Source organism: Pholis gunnellus, assembly GCF_910591455.1.
Source record: "Pholis gunnellus genome assembly, chromosome: 17".
Classification (NCBI taxonomy): domain Eukaryota; kingdom Metazoa; phylum Chordata; class Actinopteri; order Perciformes; family Pholidae; genus Pholis; species Pholis gunnellus.
In genome coordinates, this window is record NC_136544.1 from 15,730,419 (window position 1) to 15,749,663 (window position 19,245).

Sequence of the window (19,245 nt, forward strand, 5' to 3'; positions counted from 1 at the left end):
TTTAAATGATTACTGAGGAGTATTATCAACAAAATGTACTCAAGGTATTAAAAGCTGAATTATATAGGCATGCCGCAGAATGTTAAATTATTATATATTACAGGATTATTATTACTGATGAATAAACATGTTAACAGCATTTGAATGTTGTATCTGACGGAGATGGAGCTCATTTTTAACAATCTGCACCATGCATTACATTTCATAAAGTGATCGTTTTGTATAAAAATATGCAAAGTAATTATAGCTATCATTAAAAAAGAAGTAGGTAATAGTAGAGTTATTCTTTTAAATAATAACCACCGTTTTATTAAAATGTAAACCTGCGTCAGTAACAGCGTCATAGATTACCACTTACATGACCGCGCGCTTCGTCCTCCTCCCTCCTCGTTCGTCACTGACGGAGAAAACCGAACCTGCCCGAGCAGCCGACCGTCAGTCTGGCATGTAAACAAGGTCAGACACTGCAGCACACAGTCCAAACAGCTCCTCCAGACGCGGACGGCTGCACGATTTTAAGGACAGAGAAGAAGAAAACTTATTTACTAAACCTCTGAGGAGAAAGGTAGGCTCGTGCATCATGTGCGCGTTATAATCCGTGTGCTATTTGTGTTGTTGTTGCACGTCCGCACTGCAGTTATATGACAGTACCAGCATAAATGTATAAATGGTGTCATTCTGTTGCATGCACAGCTTCAGATAAATCCCTTTTCAACGTGCACTAGGAGTCTAACTGCAGCTATGATATACATTTACCGCAAAGTCACGCGGAAGGTGTGTGTTTACCTCGTGCGCAGTCATCAGCTGGCCTCTAACTGGGTCGCTCTCACGCTGCAGAAACTGCACGGTCATGTTTTCCCACGACATTGCTAACCCTTAAATAAAGGAGCGTTTCTTTCCAGTCGCTCTTTGGCTTGACTTCAGTCTCTGCAATTCCAATATCTTTCTGTTATTTATGAAAAAAAATAATTTAGTTTAATATCTTACTATGAATTATAATTACTGCATACATTTTATTGCAACACACATACACAGGTACTGTATGTACAAATACCTGAGTGCTGCAGCTTTGTGGAGCTCAATATGCTGCAAACATTTAATGTTGTAATAATTCATCTGCCTAACTTAATTAATAAACAAACCAGCCTGGCTATGTATGAAACTGCGATAAACACTAGTTCCTTATAATTAAATGACATGCAAGTACAAGTTTATTCATGCCAGTGCATTCACCCACATTATCCTCAGTCTGGGCATGAAAACCAGTTTAAACTGGTCATCCCAGCGGCTTCAGTGCCAGACAGACACAGACTGAGCTGGTGCGTTTTTCTGCAGATGACGATGGAGAGAAAAGTGAGTGAGGACAGAAAAGAGAGAGACTAACCAAGGACACTCTCAGACAGGCACAAGTGTGCAGGGCCAGTCACGATTCAGACCGCCTGCTCTGAGAGCTCCATTCTGCTCCAGTCAATCATTCATTTATGTGTTCTGGAACCCGAAAGACTTCCTTCTAGACCTATTATGTGATTTCATTAACTTTACATGTGAAAGTTAAAGCTGCTAAAGCCGAGGACACGACATCCCTCACTTCTAATAAGCTGCTGTGATCACTCTCTGTTCTGAATGTTTAATGGTTTACATGACATTCTGCTGTTTTTGATGTAAACATTAGCAATGTCTCCATTTTCTTTTAAATCTCACAGAACAAAACTAAAAATGCATTTAGGCTTCAAAGTCAAGATATGACCCTGAACTGGTTTGCTAATTATCAAACAGCAAGTTGTGATGTTTCACTTCATGACATGATGTAAATTAAGTGCAGAGTAATCTTCAGTGGTGCAAGAAGTACTCAGATCCTTTACTTAAGTAAAAAGGAGAAAAAACACAGTTTTAAGCCCTGAATTGAAAATGTTACTTAAATACAGTCGTATTATCAGCAAAATGTAATTAAAGTATCAAAAGTACTCATGCAGAATGGCTACATTCAAAGTGAACATTATAATATTTTGTTTTTTAACCAATTAATTAATGTAAGAGCTTCTTAATGTCAATGTGGAGCCAGTTTGACTGGGTAGATTAGTAGTATACAGTATACAGTACTGCATCATATCTTATGAAACACTTCATATAACAAGAAGTAACTGTACGTTTCAAATAGATGTAGTGGAGTAGAAGAATATTAAGTGTCATAAAATGGAAACATTAAAGTAAAGTACAGCTATGTCAAATTGTTGAAGTACCATGTTCATTACCATGTAACCTGTAATGTGTCAAGTATTTGTGTTTATTCACTGTAGGACTCTTAATTACAGGTCTGCCAAGATGATGCAGTGTTTCCACTTCATGGTGGAGCCGGCCAAAAACTTTGCGGCCAAGATAAAGGTGAGAAACTCTAAAAAAAGAACAACAACACGTTGTGTGTTTAATGTGCAAACCTGTTGTTTTGGGTCACCTTGATACTGATGCAGACAGTTGACATGACAACTGTTCTTAATACCGCGTGACTGCACGGTTTAATTCAACAAGAGAGCGTCCGTGAGAGAGAAGGGAGCGGTGTCTTTTCTTCTCTGCTGACAGGAACAGAGCCACCATGTGCATTCTGATCAGGCAGAGAGACCCCCTCCTTTCTACTCTCTGAGGCTCTTGTAAAGCAGCACTAATGTCCTCCAAATGTCCTTATTTTCTTTGCTGAGAACTCCTCCCTTTCTAAACACTTTTCCCACAGAAAATCCTTTAATTGTTAATCTTCCTGCAGGAATCACACAAGAGAGCGAAGAATGAGAAGAGGGAGCCTCTGAATGAGGATCAGCTGTTCGTTGTGGATCTGGCTCGAGATCTGAGCCGAGTATGCCAGGTAACAAATCACTCGTGAAAATCGGAATTACTTGTGAAAAAAATGTGTCCCATGAGGGTTTCCCTCTCTTGTCAATTTAATGAAATGGCATGAAAGTAAAAAAAAAAATAAAGATGCTGCCAAAGCCTCAAAATATGAAAGTACACAATAATATCAATATGAATATTTACACATAACAATTGTTATACAATAATATATATTACAAATATACAAATTACATTTGTGTGTGTGTGTTTAGTTCATTCACTGTTCCTCAGGTTGAGGCATGTTGATATTTATTGGGCAGCAAGATATGCGTTGTGTCTTTCTCCTGGGAGTATTTTTAACTTTGAGAGGTCATTAAACTCTTTTGAAATCCAGGATTACAGAGTTGAATTTGTCAAAATAACAGTGACCACATACTGAATTTTTGTCTCTTCCTATTTGTTGTCTCTCCTCTGCAGAGGTCCGCAGTCCTGGAGCACATCTGGAACCTTGATGACACCTGGCCCGTCTCTCTCTGCAGGGCCTTCATCCTACAGTGGGCCTCCATGTTAGAGAGCAAGGTGCTTATCGGAGAACATCCTCCACCTCCAGAGGGAGAGACCAGGGACAGAATCTGACCACTGAAGGTGTGTGGAGGGTTGCACCACTAAAGGTTTGTGTGTTTCTGTGTGCAGAAGAGGCCCATGCAGACAGACGGCTGGCCAGAGGTGAAAGAGGTCAAACAGCCTGATATGATCAATGAGCAGGACCTGCTGCAGGCCAAAGCTGTGATCCTCAACTGGATCAGGGACCTGAGGGCTCAGCCTGAGGTGAGATGTTCGATTAGCATTTCCTGCTGGTTGATTTGTCGCTCTTGTGTAAGCCCTTTGCGCTGCATTCTTTGTTATGAAAGGTGCTACATAAATTAAGCTTATTATTATTGTTCACTTGCAGCAAAGTGTGTGGCCCGGGGAACCTGTGGCAAAGGTTCTGGAGGACCTGCAGTCAGCCTGGCGTTGGGGCAACGCGCCCAATCTGCTGAGTGCTATGGAGCTGGTTTTATGGACTTTAATGGTGCAGCGCCCAGATAAGGTAGAAGTCCACGTAGCAATTCTCGGAGTCTGCTTAACGGCTTGTGTTTATTGTGCAGGTGTAACACTAACCTCTTTTGGGGGTGTTCTTGCAGGATACCATCCCGCAGCAGTGGCTCACGTGGAAGCAGAAGACTCAGACGATTGGTTTGTAAATCAAAACTGAATCAAGTTGAATTTTGTTTTGAATCTGGAGACTTTCACTTCCTGATGAACCTCTTATTGTCTCCATCCAGGTGCCATATCCTACATTCCTCAACCAGGTGAGTGATACAGTATACCTTCTACCAGCATGCACTTAAAACCAGTACATACAAGCTGCGCTGCTTTCAAGTTACATTCTGACTGCTTAGTGTTGTTGTGTAGGAAAGGAAAATGAAAGATTGAAGATTTCAAATTTATATTTAAATAATTTAGAGATTATACATGTCCTGTATTGCATGCTGTTTGGGCTTCAGGGCTTTTTATCTTTGCAAACAGTAAAAATAATTTTGTCTGTCAGGTCAAAATGTTGCACCAATTACAATTTTAGGAGTTTGGGAATGTGAGAGCAGACATCCTCTCCTTTACTTCAACATTCTCATCATCACAATACCCACTGTTTGTTCCTTTAATACTGGTTTGCCAGCCTATATATCTACTGACCAAATCATTATGTTGTCGCGTTTACACTGTTAGACAAAAGCCCTCTGTTTCTTTTTTTACAGTGTGGGACTGGATCTCAGATGCAGCAGGTACAGCATCACCATATATGTAGAGTATAAACTGTGGAGAACCTGTCTGGTAATTTAATACACGTCCCTTTTCTTCTCCAGTGGAGGTGACTCTGAATCTGGACTCAGCCAACCCTGATCTGCTCATCTCCACTGACGAGAAGAGGATGCGCTGTGGCTTTGAGAGGAAGGATATTCCCAACTACCACCAGCGCTTCGACGGCTGGTGGTGCGCTGTCGGGACGGAGGGCTTCGGCTCCGGCCGCCACTACTGGGAGGTGGAGGTGGGTGAGCGGGACTGGAGGCTGGGCGTGGCCAAAGAGTCGGCCCTGAGGAAAGGCTTCAAGTCCCTGAACACAGATACGGGTTACCTGAGCCTGCGGCTGGAGAGGGGCACCGAGCTGAAGGCACTGACGGTGCCATATACCGCCCTGCCGCCCGGCCTCATCCCCAGCAAGGTGGGCATCTACCTCGACTACGACCGCGGCCAGCTGTCCTTCTACGACGTGGACAAACACTTCCATATTTACACCTACAACGAGAGCTTCGATGAGAAGCTGTTCCCCTTGTTTGGTACAGTGGAGATGATCAAGGATATGGTGATCAAGTCTCCAGCAGCTGGGAGCCAATGTATCTGCCCGACGCCCTGCTTCTGGCGTTGAGTCTGCTCCTGTCACCTCTTCCTTTAAACTCCAGTAGATATAATAATAAAGTACAACAAATGGTTATATAATAATCACTGGAAGAAATCAGAGATCCTGATGTGCAAGACCACCATTGTGCTATTGAATAGCTCCACTATGTGACCCCTGTCTATGCTGCTGCTGCTGCTGCTTTAATGTGATTGTCGCAACCACTTCCTCACTATAGAGTTACAGCGCTCCTCTTTGCTCACACTTATTGTATGTATTTTTGAAAAGGAACCTATAGTAATAATGTAATCTATTGTGCAATATTAACCCAGCAGTGAGAATGCATTTCTGTCTGTGAATGATAAATAAACCAAATCCAAGTCTCACTCTCTGGTCTGTTTATTAGTATGTTAGACATACATACACTGTATATGAAATACATCTACTGTAAATGTTGTACATTCAAGCAAATACATTTATATTATAATAATTGTTGGCATTAGTTTATTAATGCGTTAACGCGATAATAACGTGTTAACTTGCCCAGCACTAATAATAATACGAATGAGTTTGCAAATATACTGTAATTAGTGTTATACTGTAATAATTAGTCACCAGTAATAGTTACCTTGTGTAGAATTGCATGGAAAGACTGACGAGGAGATCGTCACTGAAGCGCATGCGCACTTCTAATCTCTATTTAAAAAAAAAAAAAAAAAAACATGAGCTTTTTTTTTTTTTTTTACTTTTTCCCGGTTAAATAAAATAATTTTTTAAAAAAACGTCATAATCTTTTTTTTTTTTTTTTTTTTTTTTTCCGGTTAAATAAAATAAATAAAAAATAAAAAACGTCATAATCTTTTTTTTTTTTTTTTTTGGGTGGATTTCTTTTTTTTTTTTATGCTGGCAGGAATGGGCTTCCATATAATTACGGGTTGATCTGAGTACCACTACGTGTGTCCCCTAATATACACGCGCGTCATAGCTCGACCAATCAGAGAGCTCGAACAAAACGTAGCGAAATATGAAGAACACTTTCCACCAAAATAATTCATATATAAAAATAAAAATAATTATGTGAATAAATAACATGGAATCGATAAATACAGAATTTCAAAACAACTTTATTTTTTTGTCTCCGATTTTCTGACGACTGTAACAACGTCATCGGTGTGCGACGACGCCAGAGACGGTTCATACATGAGTTCTTTAAAGAGCGATAAACGATGACAACAACGTTAAAACAAGCGTTAAAAACCCACTTTGGGTTTGACAACTTCCGGTCTAAAGTACAGGAAGATGTTGTTAAAGTAGTCGTCAAAGGTAAGGCAGCGAACAGCACTGCTTTTATCTGCTGTGTTAGTTTACATCTGTGCTAATTAGCAGACGTTAGCTGGCTCGTAGCAACAGCAACCTAACTGACGTTTTTGTTGCTGTTTGAATATGAGGCTCAGTTAGAGTCTCATCTCACGTGAAGGGTTGTCAGAGAGAGAGATGAATGTGTGGCGTGGTGGTGACTGGTGTTGTCTTCCTGCAGGTGACAGGGATGTGTTCGTGTGCATGCCCACTGGAGCAGGGAAGTCCCTCTGCTACCAGCTGCCTGCTGTCATGGCTGAGGGTATTACTCTGGTTATATCCCCGCTAATCGCTCTCATTCAGGTCAGTCTCTGTCTGTGGTTGTGCTGCTCCAATGCAGTCTCAGTTGGTTGTTAATCCCTGCCTGTGTTTTCTCCTCAGGACCAAGTGGACCACCTGAGGAGTCTGAACATCGCTGCCTGCTCCATCAACTCCAAGCTGCCAGCAGGCGAGCGCCATCTGATCCTGGCCGACTTAGGGAGCAGCAGCCCCAAGCTGAAGCTGCTCTATATTACCCCGGAGATGGTGGCCTCTCCATCGTTCCAGCCCTGCCTGAACGGCCTGTGCTCCCGCGGCCTGCTGTCCTACCTGGCCGTGGACGAGGCTCACTGCGTCTCCCAGTGGGGGCACGACTTCAGGCCGGACTACCTCAAACTGGGAGAGCTGCGTGGTCGCTTGCCGGGGGTCCCCTGTTTGGCCCTGACGGCAACGGCGCCCAAGAATGTTCAAGAGGACGTTGTCCAGTCCCTGAGGCTGCGCTCGCCGCTGTCTTTTGTTACGCCTGTCTTCCGCAGTAACTTGCACTATGATGTGATCTTCAGGGAGCTGCTGCCAAACCCTTACCTCCACCTCTACGCCTTCATTCAGCAGTCGCTGGCACTGGGCAGTGGCTCTAATCGACAGGTTGGGATTCACGTTGAATAACAGCTCATTTTAAAGAATAGAAACATAAACATCTGAATCGAATAGTGGTGGTTAAACTTAAGTTTTCACTATCTTTCCGGGGTTCTGATATGCAAGAAAAGTTCCTCTTCAAGTTTGCAGGTTAAGCCAAATATCACAAAGCCTTAAGACTTCTTAAAGGTAGAATATGCAGCAATTTCCTAAAAAAATAATCAATGTATAGACTGATGAAAGGTAAAAAACAGCCGCTTTATCACGTACCGAGGCTCACAGACCTGACACAGAGAGATCCTTGTAGATTGTTTATGTGATGTGAGCCGATATATATCATTCTAAACTCTTAAATACCAACATCAGTACCTGTCATGTAGGCTGTGATGAGCCCACTATGAGCTGATAATGTCCACTTGAGCCCTACTTTCTTTAACCTTCTGTTTGTAATACGTATGAACAGGGCTGTGGGATTGTGTACTGTCGCACCAGGGATGGCTGTGAAACAGTGGCTCACCAGCTGACCAAGCTGGGAATCTTGGCCAAACCGTATCATGCAGGTGAGCCTGTTTTTCCTCCATATGGTTGTAGAACTAGAAAACACAAGTATTTGTTCTCAAAGGGCTCAACTTCTGTGCTTTTTACGCTGCAGGTCTGAGCACAGTAGATCGCACAGAGCACCAGAACGAGTGGATGCAGGGGAAGGTGCTGGTCATCGTAGCCACCATCAGCTTCGGTATGGGAGTCGACAAGGCCAGTGTCAGGTGAGGCTGTGAGGTTTTTGGTGTAAGCTTTCGTATTGGCTACAGAATTTAAGTTTTTTCGTTAATCCCGCAGGTTTGTGGCTCACTGGAACCTCGCCAAGTCCCTGGCGAGTTACTACCAGGAGTCTGGGCGAGCTGGGAGAGACGGCCTGCCCTCCTCCTGTCGCACATACTACTCCCCCAAAGATAAGGAGCAGATGAACTTCCTCATCCGCAAGGAGGTTGGCCGCAAACAGGTCAGCACGATGACAGACAGCTCCAAATGTAACCGGCTCATATGAAAACTCTGGGTGTTTGTGAACACTTTGTAAACTCGCCTACAGGGAAAACGAGGCTCTGCAAAGGAGGCCGACAAAGCGGCCATCACAGACTTTGACGCCATGGTGTCGTTCTGTGCCCAAGAAGCGTAAGTAAAGCATTCAGTGCAAACGAACAAGCATGTCACTTATTGTTTAATGCGTACAAAAGTCTAGTCAAAGCGTCACGTGATTACATCATGCCTCCACCCTTCACTCAGAGTATAACATGCAGTTTTATACATTAAGACACAACTGTTGTTACATGCACGCTGTGCTTTTCAGAATACAACCAGTCCACTTCAGGTTGTGTACAGCAGAGGGCAGACTTGATCTGTGTTGGAAGCTTTGTTGTGAAGTGTGTCGAGGAACAGCTTCTCTCTTAGAAAGACCGTAGAAAACTCTGAAGGTGCTTTCACACCTGTAGTTCGGTTCCTTTCATGGACTTAAAGAACTGACAAAGTACACAGATATTATATTATACATATATAGATATAGATATATATTAATCAGGGAAAATACCTGCGCTGACGTGCATACGTGATACTGTTATTACCAAATGATTTGCATAAACAGGTTATATATATACGTGGCCCAATAAAAAGATGACGTCCTGAACAGATGGATTTATTGGTCGTTCAGCTTTTGTAATCGTGTTGGAATCACGTATCTAGTTCGTCTGCTTTCCCACCACAAAGGAACCGCACCAGAGTGCACTTTGAAGCAGACCAGGGTTTGATTGACAGCTTTAGCATCAGCCCAGATGAACTGTACTAACCGGGCAAACAGACTTCAATTTGTTTAAACCGGACCAAACCGGTTGGGTGTGATTTCTGACAGCTCTCATTCCTTAAGTATGACACGCTAACAAACCAATTTGTCTTCCCCATTCACGTCTCACTGTGCAACTCACTGCAGTTTTTTTTTTTTTTAAATCATCCTACACATATTTATAGCTTATATTCCGTGTATTAGCTGGCATTATTGAAAGACACTTTTGGGTTGCCTCTGGTCAGAAGGGGTTGTTGTTGCTCTGTAAAGCGTGGAGATGCGCCAAAGAATGTAGATCCTCCTGAAACCCTGGCAGCTTCAGCGGGTGCGTTTGGCAGCCAGTCAGCACATCCTTCATTGTGTTTGTCAGGTGTTCTGTTGTTCAAGGGTTGGGCTCCTCGAGTGCCGCTCAAAGCTCACTGAAAAGTCTTGAATGTCTGTTGAGTAATTCGACTCGATCCGCAGAGAAAAGCCGTTTGTTGTTTTTCTGAGGTCCTCTTTCCCCTCGTCCTGTTTCCCCCTCGCGTGGCGAACATTCTCTCAAATATTCGATCCCTTCATCTTTGTCTTGCGGCAGCGGCCGCAGCAGCAGCAGCAGCAGTAGTTGACACAGGTCAGCGCCGTCATTAGCAGGACCAACACTGCGGGAGAGCAAATAAAAACAGCATCACGAGCAGCTCGCGCTTTAAAAGAAACACAGGAATGAGTGGCGACAGAGAGCGGAGACTCACAGATGAAGGTTAGGATGACAAAGAAGGCTCCCAGCTCTATGGCGCTGGCGTTGGGGAGATCGTGCAGCTTCCGCCATATATTCCTCAGGATGTACAGCGTCTGTTCTCTGGCGTCCATCCTAACCAAGAAAGGTCACACTTACATTTGGTCAACAGTACACAGTGTCTCGTTTGTTTGCCTGCGTTCAGTCTGCAGGATGTGGTTCCTGTTGCTTGCTACAGACAGCCTGAGTGGGTGAGACCACATGGCCGCTTTGTTGACACAAGCACGTAACTTTCAGCTTTTTATCGGCGGTTACTCAATCTGTAAGTGGGAGCTTTACCACCTGATGTCAAGCACAGTTTATCTAGCCAAAGAGTGAGTCAGTTTGCCAGTGTGATGACGGCGGTGCTGGTGGTTTAGGGTGTTCACGCCATAACTAACAGGTTAACTTCTGTGAAACGTCCTAACAAAGGAGTGACTCATCTGTTGAACAGGAGGCTCTCCGGGCCTGTCTGATGTGTTCCGTCTTTTTAATGTGTGACGTGATTTATTTCACTGTGTTATTCTGCTCTGAAGTAGACGAGAGGCCTCTGGGTGTGACGCCCTGTGGGCTCAGCTCTTTGCTGCTTTATAAGACCAACAATGACTGAATAATACAAACACTGTATTGAGGAATGTTTTGATATTTGGCTTCATTAGTTCTTGTCCGGTATTCGGTGAGATGATCGATACCACGGTGCATTATGTAGCTTTCTACTTGGAGGCAGCAGCAGGCTATCTTAGCTTAGCACAAAGACTGTAAACAAGGGGAAACAGCGAGCACATCTCTGTCTAAAAATAACACAATTCCTCACATAACCCGCTGTAAAATTGTGGATTGCAGCTGTTACGCTTCAGTTTGTGTACTTGATAAACAAACACAATATTTCTGTTAGTGAGCTTGCTGGAAGGCAGGTCTTGTTGCCTTTGGACAAAGTTGGGCTGTTAGCTGTTTACAGTCTTTTGTGCTGTTAGCGCTGCTAAGCTAACTGCACAAAGAGCAGATTTCCCAGAACTTCTGTTATTTGGTCCCAGAAATGCACAAGCTTCTGAATGTGTTGCATGACTCTGTGATACAGTTTTGATTTATTGTCTCCATTCTAATAACAGCTGTCAGTGAACTTGTTTGCCTCGTAAACATCACGACCATGAAGCTGAATCCACTCCTCTGTGAAGCAGTAACACAAACTGAATATTATATTATTACCTTCATGACAGAAAGATTTATTTGTGCTGAGTGCTACTGAATGTTTTCATGCAGCGTCCACTTTGTGCACATGCAGATATCAAACCAGAGGCTGTCGTGTTAGTTTGCTGGTGTTTTCAGATGACTGACTCATAAAGGAAAGTTCTGCACAGTCGATGCTTTGTTGATGTTAATTTTAGATCCTGTTTCTTTTCATTTCCATTTCTTAATATTAAATTCCTTCTTGAAATCATTTGAATCTGCCGACAAGAACATATGAAAGTTTGCCTTTCAATCTGACTTTTCACTCATCATCATCATCACACTCTTTGAGTGTTTTCCTTTAGATGAGATCAAAACGTAAACGTCCTGCTGTTAAAATGCCTTTTGTATCGGAGTTTAAACTCTGAAGCGGGCCAGCTGAACGTCCCAGTGTACGTTTGCACCTAACAAGTGCGTCTTTCTCAACACATTCTTCACATTCTCCCGAACAAGCAGTTCTCCTCACAATGAAAAGCACATACCTGTGGTCGTCTCCGTCGCTGTTGTCACTCGCTCAGCTTGGCTCACACTGACTTCCAGAAGTAAGCGGACCAGTTGATGAGGAGGAGACAGTGAGGAAAACGAGTCCTCTGAAGGAGTTACCTGCTTGTTGAGACGTCCGGTGCGTCACGCGCAGACGGAGATAAGCGGTTGAGATTAATGTGAGGGGGAGTAATTCCTCAGGAGCTGATGGTACTCTGCATATGGAGTGAAGCAGAAGTGAGATGAAACTTTCTCCTCTTTGGTCCTTCAGGTTTCTTGCTCTCCTCTTCTTATTCTTGGTGTTTGTTTGCGGACTAGTTATCTGCTGTGACTTTATTTAGCTCTGCCTGCGAGGCTGTTTTCTCTCTGCCAGTCCTCTCTGGGAGTGACTGTTCGCTTCACAGAGTCTTTCCCCACCTCCTCTGGTGGAGCTGCTCCGCTCTCTTTCATGGAAGCAGCGTTCCCTTTTACAGCATAGTTAGTATGCTAATGGCTGTTTCCCATCAGACGCTGTGTATGTGTCTGTCTGTTTGTGTGTGTGTGTGTGTGTGTGTGTGTGTGTGTGTGTGTGTTTGTGTGTCTGAATATTGGCTGTTAGTGTTTTTTCAGTTTGTTCTACTGGGGTTAAAGTTGAAAAACAGTCAAAAAAGTCATTCAATCAGGAGAGACTTCATTAGAATTTCACAATAATTTATTACACATTGTACAAATGTGAATAGTGCAACGTCTTTGGCGATTGGACTCCATCCTGAAGGAAGACAATCGATGTTGATGAAGGGAGTTGCTGCGGAGTTATAAACAGCATAGTATAGGATGTCGAAAAAAGTCATGAAAAAGTCAGTGTACCATGTCGAAAAGTCATAACTTTACTTAAGTTACTTTATTTTTAAAGTTGCTTTTTTAGTTACTTTACTTTTAAAGTTACTTTTTTAGTTACTTTACTTTTTTAGTTACTTTACTTTTAAAGTTACTTTTTTAGTTACTTTACTTTTTTAGTTACTTTACTTTTAAAGTTACTTTTTTAGTTACTTTACTTTTAAAGTTACTTTTTTAGTTACTTTACTTTTTTAGTCACATTTAAAGTTACTTTACTTTTAAAGTTACTTTTTTAGTTACTTTACTTTTTTAGTTACTTTTAAAGTTACTTTGCTTTTAAAGTTACTTTTTTAGTTACTTTACTTTTTTAGTTACTTTTTTAGTTACTTTACTTTTAAAGTTACTTTTTTAGTTACTTTACTTTTTTAGTTACTTTTTTAGTTACTTTACTTTTAAAGTTACTTTTTTAGTTACTTTACTTTTAAAGTTACTTTTTTAGTTACTTTACTTTTTTAGTTACTTTTAAAGTTACTTTACTTTTAAAGTTACTTTTTTAGTTACTTTACTTTTAAAGTTACTTTTTTAGTTATCTGCTGTGACTTTATTTAGCTCTGCCTGCGAGGCTGTTTTCTCTCTGCCAGTCCTCTCTGGGAGTGACTGTTCGCTTCACAGTCTTTCCCCACCTCCTCTGGTGGAGCTGCTCCGCTCTCTTTCATGGAAGCAGCGTTCCCTTTTACAGCATAGTTAGTATGCTAATGGCTGTTTCCCATCAGACGCTGTGTATGTGTCTGTCTGTGTGTGTGTGTGTGTGTGTCTGAATATTGGCTGTTACATAATACCTGATTTTTTGCAACTAATAACTGTCGTGTCCAAAAAACCCTGATATTTGTAATTAGAAGTTAAGACTAGTTATCTATATGAATATTTAATTTGCTTTAATGTCTTCTTGTTATCATTACATGAAGAAGTACTGAAGTCAATACTCAAGCTTATAACCCTATTATAACTCTATTATAACTCTACTAGCTTTGTATTTTTTTATTTCATGACACAACGGAGCCCAGTTTGACTCGTAGAAGAACAGAAATATTGATCATAGTAATGTGTGTTGGTTACATAAACGCTAATAGATCAATTATGCACTAGACGCTCTGTGAATAATGGAGAGATGTTTGCTGTGAGGCTTGACCTTCTAAATGCAGACTCTGATCTGTAACCAATATCACATTTTTATTATTAACCTGGCCTCTGGTTACTACTTTTAAAAGTTGTGGTGGAGCCCTGGTGTTCCTGCAGGAGCGTAATCATAAACCTGTCTTTACATATATTTCGTTTTAACAAGCAGTGTGTCTCCCACGTCTTTCCACCAGTTGCCGCCATGCCACCATCTCCAAGTTCTTCGGGAACAAGACGCCCAACTGTGCCGGTTCCTGCGACTTCTGTCGTAACCCCAAAGCCGTGCGCGCCCAGCTGGAGAGGGCGGCCGTCCTCAGCACCAAGACGGGGGCTCAGAGCACGGCGCCCACGGGGCCGTTCGGTTTCCAGCGAGGCCTTTACGAAGGCGGAAGGAAGGGCTACGGCTTCGAAAGGCAGGACAACTTCCGTGACGTTTTTTTTGTTTTGTTCCACGCGGATTTGCTTTTCGTAGCGTAAAGTAGTGGTGAACCTTGAGATTGACGCTTGACATCACACGTTGCAGGTTTGATGAAGGGGACGCCAGTAGTGGTGAAGACGATGGCTCGACAAGGAAAAAGGTGTTTTCGGACCTCTACAAGAATCAGATGAAGATGCGGAAGGTGGTGAATCATTGCGCTGAACACACAAAGTGCTTTTCTGTTTGTTTTGTGTCTGTGTGCGTCTGCCAGCCAGCTGTTGGCAGCAGGAAGGCTGAGGCTGTCGAGGCCACTGAAGGTCAGGATCGTGGTAAATCGCTCCCGCATGTTTTAGTGGAATTTGGCGCAAAATCGAAGTAGAACTATTTGTCAGCAAGTCTGAGTTACAACACATCGATCCCACGTTAACTCAATAGATGTCTGAAGCCAAAGTATATCACTGTGAACATAGTCATCATACGGAGATGATTTTGTTAAAGTGGATTAGAAAATATGATAATGATAATATTTATTTATGTAATACGGGCAAAATGATACACATAAACACGACCGTATGATGACGTGACAATATAACTTCACAGAGAAAGAAAGAAACACAATGCGACAAAAATATGAATATATAAATAAAATAGTCAAAATAATCTCTTCATTCAGCGCAAATAGTTGTTGACGGTACTGAAACACAGAATACAGATACATAGAAGCTGAATCATACACGTGACAGGTAGAGTGTGTTTTAAAGTCCAACTTTTCACTAAAGCAATATATGTCCCATTTCATGTTGTGCTACTTTGTAGAAATTGGCTTTGCAATGTATTTATTATTACATTCATGATATTTTTTTATTGAGCTTTAAATATAAATATTTTACACAACAGCCTATTTATTTCCCTGCTGTGAAAATGTACGATTAGAATCAGCTGCTGTTCTTTTGACAATGTTTAAAGCCAACACCGTGTCAAAAGATCAAAAGGTTTATTATTTACTTATTTGACTATTTTTGGTGCATTTTTATTGGATAGCACCACCAGCAGACAGATGACAGGGAATGAGGGAGGCAAAGAGAAGGTGTAGAATGGAAGGCAGGAGGAGAGTGGTTATGCTGCAGAGATGGAGGAAGTGTACCAGTGGGTCACTTTTCTGTACAGTTTCTGTTGTTTTATTGTTATATATGTGAGAATTAACTTCTGTCTGTGCTCATCTTTCTTCAGGTAACTGGCGGTCAGAGTGGAGACTTTGTTCCTCCAGGTAAATATAAACACACCAGTGAACGTGTGTGTCCAGGCTGGCCTGTGCTGTCGTGTAACCGGTGTCTCTTTACTGCGTAGACGCTGACTGCCCACTCAGAGAGGCCGGCAGCCAGAGGATCCCCAGACTCACCGTGAAGGTACACGAACGCTGCGAACAACATTCCTCATAGCTGCTGCGCTCATTAACACGTCTGCGTGAATTCAGTGACTCGTGTGTCATGAGGTGTGAAGACGGGCGGCAGAGCAACGGAGCCACACCACCACTCACTGGTGTGCAAGAAAGTCGATGTGCAGTCGATGTTTGCAGAACTATTCCATCCGGCAAACATTTCTGTTAAATGTGTCTTTCAGCGAGATAAATACCCGTAGCTTTGATCCTTCTTGACATTTTTAGTTTGATTTGTATGACCCTAATATTCTATTTCAGGCCAGAGAGCACTGCCTGTGCCTCCTGCAGGAAGCATTATATAGCCACCAGAGGGCAGAAGACTCATTCAGGTAGTTATGCAGACGACCATGCCTCAAACATCATTCATAAACATTGTGTACTTTCTAACTTTCTTCCCCCACAGTGGCTGTCACGTCTCTTTCTTCTCTCTGCAGTGACAGCCAGACGTTGGCGGCCGATATTGAACACGAGGTCTTCAAGAGCTCCAAGTCCTCCAACTTGTACAAAGCTGCCGTCCTGAAGAAGGTATAGCTTCCAACTGCTCTGCCCGTCGAAGCATCCTTGGTAGCGTGTAATGACACATGTTCCCAACTCGTATGTATTTTCTTTTTAAAAGGTATCGGAGATGAAGAGAACAGCACCTAGAGAAAAGGGAGAAGGTGTCAAGACAGACAGCAGCAGTGAAAATGAGTCCAAAGTCAAAGAGGAAACTCCCTCGTCTTCTTCCTCCTTTTCTGAGGAGCTGCAGGGGTTCACATCTGCATCTGAGATCTACTCGGTGAGTTTCACTTCACACTTGTTTCACCCACCAGTCATTGTGGATCAGTGCGGCTGCACAGTAGTCAGATATTAACTTGTATTCTCTTTTTTTGCATTCCTCCTCCAGATGAAGCGTAAGAGAGTCGGAGCCGGCCTGAGAGGATCATCCAACCCCTTCCTGGCCGCTAAGGATCTGCTGAAGAACTCCGCGTCGGACACTAACAAGTCCAACAAGTTGACAGAGAGCGGCGGATTCGATAACGACAGCTCGGGAGGCCCCGCAGACGCGAACGCAGATGCGTCTGCAGCTGTGACGTCGACCGTCAGAGCCAGAGCGAACGCCGCCGCCGCCGCCCTGAACAGCCCGACGAAGGCAGGCAGAGCCGTGAGCAAGAAGCAGCAGAAACTAGCGGAGGCGGCAAAGAGCTCCCGCAACATTTTCCAGTATTTTGCGAAGAAAGAAACGACGGAGAAAACCGACGAGGAGGAGGAGGCGGAGGTGGAGGCGGAGGCGGAGACGCTGAAGGGACTTGATGCCGCGGTGGTGCTCGCTCAAGAAAGCAACGAGGAACTCTCACCTGTCGCTGTGGAGGACGTGGAGATCAGTCCTGTGGAGACTCAGGACGAGATCCAGGAAGAAAGTAAAAGAGACGTAATAGTTATACATGATGATGATGATGATGATGATGATGATGATGATGATGATGATGAAGAGGAGGAAACACATAAAACAGAGACGTTGGAGCTGGAGCGGCTTCAAGACACATCTGAGGAGAATATCAAGTCCTCTGCAGAGTAAGACGCCATAAATGCACCATTTTAAGAAACGGTTGATGGTGAAGTGTCTAACATTATTTTTCACCGCTCACACAGACAAAACCAACCAGAGGAAGAAGCTAAAGCACCTCTAACAGAAGGCGTAAGTGACGGTTTCCTATCCAATCCTGTAATGCATCTCCCCCTCAGTGACTGACGGTACACTGCTCCTGTGTGTGTGTGTGTGTGTGTGTTGTGTGTTCAGTTGACGGATGATATGGAAGCGTACAGAGAGTCGTCTCCTCCGGAGAAGCGCAGCCGCCTCATAGACAGAAGAGTAACCTTCAACCCCAACGTGCAGGAGAGAGCCCTGCTGCCCGTCAGCGAGCCGCCCAAGCCTGTGATGCTGAAGGAAGCAGCTGACATTGTGGTCCACTACCTGGACCCCTTTTACAAAAAGGGAAGGTTTGCCACCAAGGTGAGAGAGAGAGAGAGAGACGAACATCACTTCATGTTTTGCAGAAAAGCCGTGCGCGGTGAAATCTCAGCTCTTGTTTTTTTTTTCTTGTGCGCTGCAGGAGTTGTTTAAGTCCTTCGCCCGCTACTTGTCTCACCTGCTGGCAGAGGGGAGGAGTCAGGGGAAAGGCCAAGGTAAGCAGTGGGGGTCAGTGATGTGAGGCTTGTGCTCCGCTGCATGCTGCGACGGACTCTCCTCTCTTAATGCTGCTCTCTGTGTCTCAGTTAAAGCGGAAGCCAAAGTTCTCATCAAGAAGTTCTTCAGCGGAGTGGAGCGCTGCGAGAGCGAGGCCGACTGGAAGCACCTTAAGCGACCGCACAGCTGTAAAACCACAGAGAACCAGGAATGATGGGAAGTGGGAACGTAACCCTTCCCCCCTCTTTTTTGTCAGTGCCTCAGCTTTTCTCTGGTCCCGGTGAACTCAGGCTTCACCACAGACGCCTGTCGACCAGCTTCATGGTGGATTTGCTGCTGGAGTTCTGCTCTTTTTCAGGCTCGTTGCTGCTGCAGTAGCTTATGTCAATAAATAGGCAATAACAGTGGCAGAGGTAAATCTGTGTGCACACTAATGGGATGAGTCTTGTTTGTATGTTTCAGCTATTAACTGAAAATTGCGTACATAGTTTTTTTTTAAAATTCGTTTCAGGACAGTATGGCACTTTTGTTGTGCTGCACTCTCCTTAATTCAAGTCAATATGCACTTACATCTTCAGTAAAACATGTTTCAAGTCTCTGCAAGCTGATTTTTGTACTGAGCTGAAAGTAAAGGAAGCCAAAGGCCTTTTGGGATAAACGAGTCTAAAGCCATGCGAGCAGCTCTGTGGCTTCAAACTGAACGCTAACAGAACGTTTGCTAATTAGCACTGAACACAAAGTAGAGCTGAAGCTGATGGGATTAGTCATTTGGTCATAAACAGAATTAAAATGTTGACCTGACGGTGCTGGATGAAATGTCAGGGGATCACCACTAGGGTTCATCCTCTGGGGACCATCTAATATGAACCAAAGGACATACCAACTGATGTGTTCATCCACAGAGTTAGCAGCATGGCTAGAAACACATCGTGTAAATGGTTGACAGCGATGTGAAGAACACATCGTTTGAAGTAAATGGGACTGAAACAAGAACAGTTATCTGACATTAACCGGACGGTTCTGTGTTATTGGAGCCTGATGGATATTTTTTACTGCTGCTACATATTCTGTCTTTGGCTGCTGGACTGCAGAACAAAGAACAAAGTAGCTGTACAACAATGAGATACTGTATGATGTGAAACTGTCCGTTTTTTTTTACCTTAAAGATAAACTAGATTAATTTATATTTTCAGGTATGTTTCTTGGCAAAGGGATCATTTTGCAGAACGTTTCTTTTTTTTTTTAGCAACATGATTTCCGATAAGGGAAATGTTGCTTAGTCATGGTGCCTGTGAGAGGACACAGTCTCTGTCAACACAAAGACCACTGGAACTGATGGACACGGAGGCCTGGCTGTGAGGTCTGAACAGCCACCGTCTAAGTACTCTTTGCTCCTAAATGTTTACAATAAATAATCTACGCCGAATAGGA

The 19,245-nt window shown here is 43.3% G+C and overlaps 2 protein-coding genes and 1 long non-coding RNA gene across 3 annotated transcripts; 2 read left to right on the forward strand and 1 right to left on the reverse strand.

Annotated features, from left to right (window-relative positions):
• The first annotated feature begins 436 nt into the window (after positions 1-436).
• On the forward strand, positions 437-5,582 carry LOC306710049 (butyrophilin subfamily 3 member A3). The gene is made up of 10 exons (XM_079178424.1): positions 437-565; positions 2,313-2,382; positions 2,756-2,854; positions 3,298-3,399; positions 3,514-3,648; positions 3,773-3,910; positions 4,005-4,056; positions 4,146-4,172; positions 4,617-4,643; positions 4,725-5,582. Exons 2-10 carry the CDS (start codon positions 2,323-2,325, stop codon positions 5,282-5,284), a joined length of 1,200 nt encoding a protein of 399 aa, XP_079034550.1. The 5' UTR covers positions 437-565; positions 2,313-2,322; the 3' UTR covers positions 5,285-5,582.
• Positions 5,583-6,442: 860 nt separating this feature from the next.
• recql5 (RecQ helicase-like 5) lies at positions 6,443-19,233 on the forward strand. The gene is made up of 19 exons (XM_079177722.1): positions 6,443-6,577; positions 6,792-6,913; positions 6,992-7,513; positions 7,968-8,064; positions 8,157-8,268; positions 8,342-8,504; positions 8,592-8,674; positions 13,986-14,204; positions 14,315-14,411; positions 15,440-15,476; positions 15,557-15,615; positions 15,906-15,976; positions 16,082-16,172; positions 16,264-16,425; positions 16,534-17,201; positions 17,280-17,325; positions 17,428-17,640; positions 17,741-17,813; positions 17,904-19,233. Exons 1-19 carry the CDS (start codon positions 6,481-6,483, stop codon positions 18,026-18,028), a joined length of 3,057 nt encoding a protein of 1,018 aa, XP_079033848.1. The 5' UTR covers positions 6,443-6,480; the 3' UTR covers positions 18,029-19,233.
• On the reverse strand, positions 8,703-12,140 carry LOC306709541. Its single transcript, XR_013767477.1, has 3 exons — positions 11,799-12,140; positions 10,067-10,185; positions 8,703-9,976 (listed from the first exon to the last, which is right to left on the reverse strand). It is a non-coding gene; the product is annotated as an uncharacterized lncRNA (long non-coding RNA).
• Positions 19,234-19,245: the final 12 nt, after the last annotated feature.

Excerpts from the sequence above, each read along its gene's own strand:
- LOC306710049 (XM_079178424.1), top strand. The coding sequence starts at position 2,323 with ATGATGCAGTGTTTCCACTTCATGGTGGAGCCGGCCAAAAACTTTGCG. Across the intron at positions 3,400-3,513 it reads CCTCCATGTTAGAGAGCAAG|AAGAGGCCCATGCAGACAGA; the intron begins GTGCTTATCGGA and ends TTCTGTGTGCAG. Across the intron at positions 3,649-3,772 it reads ACCTGAGGGCTCAGCCTGAG|CAAAGTGTGTGGCCCGGGGA; the intron begins GTGAGATGTTCG and ends GTTCACTTGCAG.
- recql5 (XM_079177722.1), top strand. The coding sequence starts at position 6,481 with ATGACAACAACGTTAAAACAAGCGTTAAAAACCCACTTTGGGTTTGAC. Across the intron at positions 8,065-8,156 it reads GGCCAAACCGTATCATGCAG|GTCTGAGCACAGTAGATCGC; the intron begins GTGAGCCTGTTT and ends TTTACGCTGCAG. Across the intron at positions 17,326-17,427 it reads AAGCACCTCTAACAGAAGGC|TTGACGGATGATATGGAAGC; the intron begins GTAAGTGACGGT and ends TTGTGTGTTCAG.